Genomic DNA, 7020 nt, shown 5'->3' with positions numbered 1-7020 from the left:
GCTGGAAATGTTTTAATGTCTGGCTATCTGGTCAACAGCTGGCGCTAATAGAAAACTGAGTATTGGTTACCTCAAATATACACCTTATGATCTGATTGTCTGTACTTTTTGGATGGGGATGGATTTCTCTCTAAAAGTGAAATTAAAATTCACAGGGTACTTTGTTTCTTTACCTAATCAGTGCTGATCAGATCAAAACAAGGACATAAATCTGAAGGCCATTTTGCAAAAGGACCAAGCAATTATGGCAATAGACTAGTGAGAGGTGCTTCAGTGTCAATCACCTACCCACCCACGTCTGTATTTCTATTGTGTTCTGTCAAATCCCACAAGTATACGCTTCACTCATATGCACACTGACAGAAAGGCCCGCAGTGTAAGCGGTTGGTGAGATCATCTTATGACCGACATGTTATTTGTTTCACTCCTGTCAAAGACAATGCATTGCCTTGTGTGAACTAATCCTGTTAAGCTGCTCATGTTCAGTCTCTCATCACATGTAAACCACAGATGAAACCAAACACACTCCTAGAACATCACTTCTTCGATAACATTTCTTCATATTGCAGTCAATTCTGGACCTCTGCATGGCTGCAGGTCCAGGGCCTTGTGTCTGGTTAGTGCATGATGTGAATAAAAGCTTGAGAAAAGGTGTGAAGAGTCTTTTTATTGTGTTTTGTCTTCTTTTTAGTTCTACTTGCGATTGTTCTAATTTGGCTGCTTCTTTCGAATGTGCAGCATTTTGAGCTGGATTGTATGTGTGAAAGGTGCTGTTAGAATGAAGTTAATTATAATTTTTATTATATATTTCAATATGAAATAAAGTTTATTATAATTATTATTACTATTATTATTACAACATAGAATATGATTCGCCATTTTTTAAGTATGGTGGGTATAGCTGGTTAAACATGAAAAAGTAATAGGGGATATTAGTAGATAAAGTTAAACTTTGGGATTTGATGGGCAGGGTCAAACTCTCAGCTCCAGACCATTACTGCTTAACAGCTGTCATTTTAAATATATCTAAATCAGACAAAGCAAACACACACACACACACACACACACACACACACACACACACACACACACACACACACACATTTATGGAGTGAAAGAGCCAAGCGAGTTACAGACATGGTGTCATTTGATCAAAAGACTGAAATAATTTAAAGATTTGGGAATTTGTGATTCTTCACCTCCTGTCCCTGTTGAGACATGCTATATCACAATTTGCCACTAGAGGGCGCAGCATACAAGCAAGCTTATCTGAAGATAATTGGAGAGAGGAAAGGTGGACCACTAACTCCACGTACATGACCATGTTCACAGCATGTCTGGTTTCACATAACCAGCAAGAAAATTTAAGGGAAACAAACAAAACAAAAATGAATACTGACAAACACATTGACACACTTGTGCTTATAGCAGCTTTAGATAAAACATTCTGGGGAAGAACAAAAAATCAATGAAGTCAAGACCACTATAACGCATTTTCCCTCCATAAAGCGGCTCCAGCTCAGTGTTTCCCAGCAGACAGTCCTACCCTGCATTCTGCCAATTGGCATCTGCACTTCATTAGGCTGATTGCTTGTATCCACGTTTGGAGCGAAGGGCCAGCAGGCTCGCCTGGCTGCCTGCCTCACCTCACCGCCTTGTTCTGATTAAAGGGAACCTCATAAAAACACTGCTGCCTATAAATGATTTCCTTGTTACATCAAAGTCACACGGAAGTTGTAAACTGTTCTCAGCATTGCCAAGTAGCCCAGCCGGCTTTAAAAGCCAGCCTCGCACCCTGGCCCTGCACCGCCTCGGTTTGGGAGCGATGTAGAGCTTCTCATGGGGAAAATCAGTAAAACAAACATTAAAAAAAAATCTATAGTATGAAGACGATAAACCCCTTTAATGGTTAACTTATACAATAGCTGGATTTTTTTTTTTACATATTGCGGCAAATAACACGGAGCAGTGGAGCCCAGCTAGCTAGCTAGCTAGCTAGGAGCACGAGACGTTTCCCTCTCCAGCTGTGCACAGATGTAGATAAGGCATTCAGGATCAGGCATTCTTATAAAGTAAAATTATGCAATGATATGCTCAATATATCGGAGATGGCATAACGATATTCATTCAGTAAATATTGGACACCCTACCAATCATCTACAAGCCATTTATAAAAGGGCCATCTTGTATCTTTGTCCAAGGGGCCCTGTGACTGAGAGATACTTGTATGACAAAACATAGAGTTAGACTTTTGGGTCGTGGTTCTCTTCTTTCTGATACATTTCTTGTACTTATGAACCCTTGTGTCACTAATTTTGTTGACTTTGACATGTCTATCCTGATACAAGAAATCCATGTGTGGAGTTAAAAGCAAACATAATCTACCCGTATCGTGCTGTGAGTCACTTCTTCCATGAGGAAAACATCAGAGCGAGGTGGATTCTGAATTTGGTAAAGTATACATGTGGCTAATGGAGGAAAAGAAAAAGAAAAAAAACAGAGCCAGACGATACTGACAATTATCCAACGTTAACATTCTTTAATCTTATTGAAAATGTTGAAGATTGTTTTTTGGGGCATTTGGGGAAATGACTTATGGTTTCGCTGACTTTAGGCTGTTTGTCTTCATTTATGAAGCGGCTCACTTTTTCCAAAAGTGGAAATAATTGTTCGAGGGCTCTGAAGTGGAGTTACGACTGAATTCTTCGAATGAATTCTATGACCTTCATGGTGACCAGAGAGGAAACACGACACAGCACACAAAGAATCGATTCCACAGTGAACCAGCAAGTAAAAAGCATCTATGTACTGACTATGATGACTTGCCAAGGCAAGGCAAGTAGGATAACTCAGAGGGGGTACAGTTAACCAGTTTACACATACCAAAGCAGTCTATGGTTGGTCAAATATTGGCTTAAACTAACTGCCATCATGATGCAGACATGCAGAAACACCCACCCACCCACACACACACACACACATACACACACACACACAAACAAAAACAGATGTTTGTTTTAAAGGCATGGCCAATAAATAAATATCACTTATTGGCACTCAATCTCTGTGGTAAAACTTTTAAAGCATCACTTCTTCAGGGTTTTCAACTAAAGCAGTCACAACTGTAGTTGTTCAACGCTGCGCACTTATTACACGTTATATCTACCAAATACTTCCAAAACAGGGACGTTTTCAAACTTTTTTTTTTATTATTATTTTCAATTCAAATAACAGATATATACACCAGTGGCAAAAAAAATACTATAGCTTTATAACTGCATGGTATATATATAATGTAGCCCCTTTCAAAGGGACTCCGGGGGAAGGAAAGTAGTATAAATACAATGTAAAATGTAAAAATACAATCGGTCATATCAGTTTCGCAACATTCAAATAGTAAATCATAAATATAAAACATGACACATTCACACGTTTCCAGCATTCGAATTCAACGAGGATACTACAATAAATATGTTTACACGGACAAATGTTAACATTTTGCTGCTTTGCTAAAAGGCAAAAATAAAAAAGGTTTAAATTTCTCTCTGTGGAAAAGCACGTATCAAACTTTGAAACCAAGCCTGTGCATCTTGAATACAACAATATGAATTTACCTGAGTACCTGCATTATTATTATTATTTTTTTGGATACCCTGTGATTAGGAGGAGGAGAGCAACATTTCAAAACTTTTCAATGACGTTATCCTTTTGTCCACCTGTAAACACCTGCACTCAAAACAAATATGTAACCCGTAAGTTAAAGCTTATGTATTTCATCCATCCATCCATTACCCAAACCGCTTATCCTGCTCTCGGGGGTCACGGGGAAGCCGGGGCCTATCCCAGCGGTCATTCCCATCCAATTTGATCACATAACTCCAATGTAAAATATTACATTTCAAGAAGAATGACGTCATATTTTACACTGGAGTTATGCGATCAAATTGGATGGGAAATGTGCATGTAATTGAAACACATAAGCTTTAACTTATGGGTTTAAATATTTCTTGGTGGGAAAGGCATTGAAGGCTGCTTAAGTGACATCTTTCATTTGGCCTGCCCTGCCGAGATGATATGGTCTCTTATGTAGTAAAATATACAAGGAGGTCTCGGTGACGGCTGTTTGCAGGGCAGGGCACAACGTCAGCAGGAAGGGACGGGTCGGGGTCAAAGGTCAACGGAAAAGTCGTGGTCCTGGAAGAGCGATCCCTCCTTCCCTAGGTCTCTCCCATTTCTTTTTTTTTTTCCTGAAAAGCGTTTTCCTCGTACACGCGAGGGGTCCGAGGACAGGAGGCGTCATCTCTTATCTGTCAAATGTAAATCCCTCGGAGACTGTGGCCCTGACTAAGGGACGTCGAAACACAGCTGACAGGAAACGTGACTTACAGCGTCTCCACGGCAACGCTGTTCCAACATCAGTCCATCGCAGAGGCGGCGAGCGGGTCGATACACAAACGTTCAGGCCCCCGCCGCAAAGACACAAACGATGTAAACAGGCACTAGAGGACTTTTAAAAGTTTTACATCCTTGATGTGGGAAAATATATATATTTTCTGAATATGGATTCAAATATACAAACTACACGCAAAGTGCTTGAATCATCTCAATAGCTACAAGGCACTTAAAAGCATCTCTCATGTCCGTCTTTTGGGGATATTGGGAAACACAATTTAACCATTATTCTACCAAAGTCAGTGCTTTTTCCCCCCCGGTTAAGATAAATGGTACATACTGTAGCCCAGAGGAGTGGCATAGAGTCCTAAGGGGGACAGGGGCAGGATGGGCCTGTGGTGGTGGTAGGCTGAGTAGGTCTGTCCGTACAGGCTCATGGCGCCGAGGGGCAGCGGTAATGTAAAGCTGTGGGGTAAGGCTCCAGCCGCCGCCGCCGCCGCCACCGCCACAGTCTTGGCATCTGTGGCCATTTTGAGTTTCTCTAGCTCAGCCTCTTGGAGCCTCTTGGCTTTGGCCCGGCGATTCTGAAACCATATCTTCACCTGGGTCTCCGTCAAGGTCAAGGAGGAGGAGAACTCAGCACGCTCGGCGATGGACAAGTACTGCTTCTGGCGGAACTTCCTCTCCAGGGCCATGAGCTGGGACGTGGTGAAGGGCGTGCGAGGTTTACGGTTGGTCTTGTGTTTCCTCAGCGGACAGTTGGCGCTCACTTGACCTGGGCAAATGAAAGGGAAGTAGACGAGGACAGGGTTGTAAGACATACTCCAAAAAATAAAACACAAAATTTATATATATATACACATACATACATATACACACACACACACACACACACACACACACATATATATATATATATATATACATATACATACACACATATACATATATGTATATATATATATTAGGGTTAGGGTTTTATATATATATATAGAGAGAGAGAGAGAGAGAGAGAGAGAGAGAGAGAGAGAGAGAGAGAGAGAATAAATAAAATAAATGTACATAAACTTTTTAACTTTTTACAATATTATGGACTGCTCAGTAATATCAAACATGTTAATAATTCTACCAGTTTCATATAGTTTTAGATTTGAGGTCACCATATAGTTCCCATGCTAAACATTATCACTTTTATTTATGGCAAACTTTCCTTTATTTTTTTATTAATTTTATTTATGGAAACAAATCAATCACAGTTCAAAATGGTGTCTCAAAATCCGGCTTCACAACTTTGGCGTTATTCTTTTTTAGCTGAACCTAATACTGTTGGAAAAGAGTGGGCCTGTGTAGTACGAGGCAAACATGGGCTGGCGTTTCCCCCCTATGTGACCAATAAAACTAACAACTCGAAAACATTTTTCAACAATAAATTATGCCTATCAAGCATAAAACATGTATAGGCTATGTATCAGGAAGCATAATCAATATTCCATCTAACGAGCCAATATAGCCTCCTATAACTCAAGTGCTAAATGCATAATTTTGTATAATGTTTGAAAAGGGGACATTATTCATATTCACTTCTATTGGAGCCATACAACTTGATAGATAGACAGACAGACAGACAGACAGACAGACAGACAGACAGACAGATAGACAGATAGATAGATAGATTCCTTAGTGTCCTAGTTGAGATAACTCGCTGCCAGAGCCTGTGCATCAAAACAAGCTCACCTCCATGCATCCAAACGCAAGTTCATCACATCAGAAAACGAGCTCACCTCCATACACTCTCATGGCCATATCCCGTGGGCTGTGCACGTTTATATCACTACACAAACACGGCTACAGGGCCACTACCTCATCATTAAGGGAATTAATCACTACGAACAAGCTTGCACGGCATCCAATGAGACATGGGCACACACATGGACGAGAAGTATCACATGGACTCACGCGCGCGCGGACACACACACACACACACACATCCCAGAATACAGTCCGACCCGTATCAACAACAGCGAATTTAAGGTGAACTTACGAGGCTGCGGTGGGAAAGCGCCGTTCAGGAGCCACGGCGCATATTCGTCTGACTCCGTCTCGGACTTGACCGGCGACGTCGGGACGTTCTCCGTCAGTTCCGCGTCTCCGTCGGGAGTGGCGTGTCTCTCGGGGCGCGGGTACGGGGAGCTCGGCTCGGCCGTCGATCTCCGCACCGTGTTCCCGGCGGCGAACGCGGTGCGCTGGGGGCCGTGCCGGTGTGTCCTGTTCCCGGACATGAGGGCCTCCACGCTGAACGGATGACGGCTCCTGGCTCCCTCGCGTTTCTCCTCCGGCTCCCTTTCCGCCGTCATCTCCGAGCGGTTACCGTCCTCCTCCTCCGACCAGCCGCACACGCCGTCCTTCACAGTTGCTTCGGAAGTCATTTTGAAATGTTACAAAAAAAACCCCAAACAAACGTATATAATGTTACAGTACGTGGACGAAACGCGCGGACGTTGTCTGCCAGACTCCTGCGGGATGAATGCGGCGGAGCTGTCAAATGCAGAGAGGGTGTATGTTGACTTGTGAAGGAGGAGATGGAGAAACTTTGGCCAATCACCAAAGTCCAAAAAAAATCTCAATAGA

The 7020-nt window shown here is 42.3% G+C and overlaps 1 protein-coding gene across 1 annotated transcript; it reads right to left on the bottom strand.

Annotated features, from left to right (window-relative positions):
* Positions 1 to 4712: 4712 nt before the first annotated feature.
* LOC130116385 (homeobox protein MSH-D-like) lies at positions 4713 to 6818 on the bottom strand. The gene is made up of 2 exons (XM_056284301.1): positions 6434 to 6818; positions 4713 to 5167 (listed from the first exon to the last, which is right to left on the bottom strand). Exons 1-2 carry the CDS (start codon positions 6816 to 6818, stop codon positions 4713 to 4715), a joined length of 840 nt encoding a protein of 279 aa, XP_056140276.1.
* Between the last annotated feature and the right edge of the window lie 202 nt (positions 6819 to 7020).

The sequence above is a fragment of the Lampris incognitus genome, chromosome 8 (assembly GCF_029633865.1).
Source record: "Lampris incognitus isolate fLamInc1 chromosome 8, fLamInc1.hap2, whole genome shotgun sequence".
Classification (NCBI taxonomy): Eukaryota; Metazoa; Chordata; class Actinopteri; order Lampriformes; family Lampridae; genus Lampris; species Lampris incognitus.
The sequence above is the reverse complement of the archived record's forward strand: the minus strand, read 5'-3'. Positions and strand labels throughout refer to the sequence as shown.

What these genes read in the sequence shown, in the direction of transcription:
- LOC130116385 (XM_056284301.1), bottom strand. Translation starts at nt 6,818, where the DNA reads ATGACTTCCGAAGCAACTGTGAAGGACGGCGTGTGCGGCTGGTCGGAG. An exon ending in CGCTTTCCCACCGCAGCCTC is followed by an intron (nt 5,168 to 6,433) that starts GTAAGTTCACCT and finishes TCATTTGCCCAG; the next exon opens with GTCAAGTGAGCGCCAACTGT.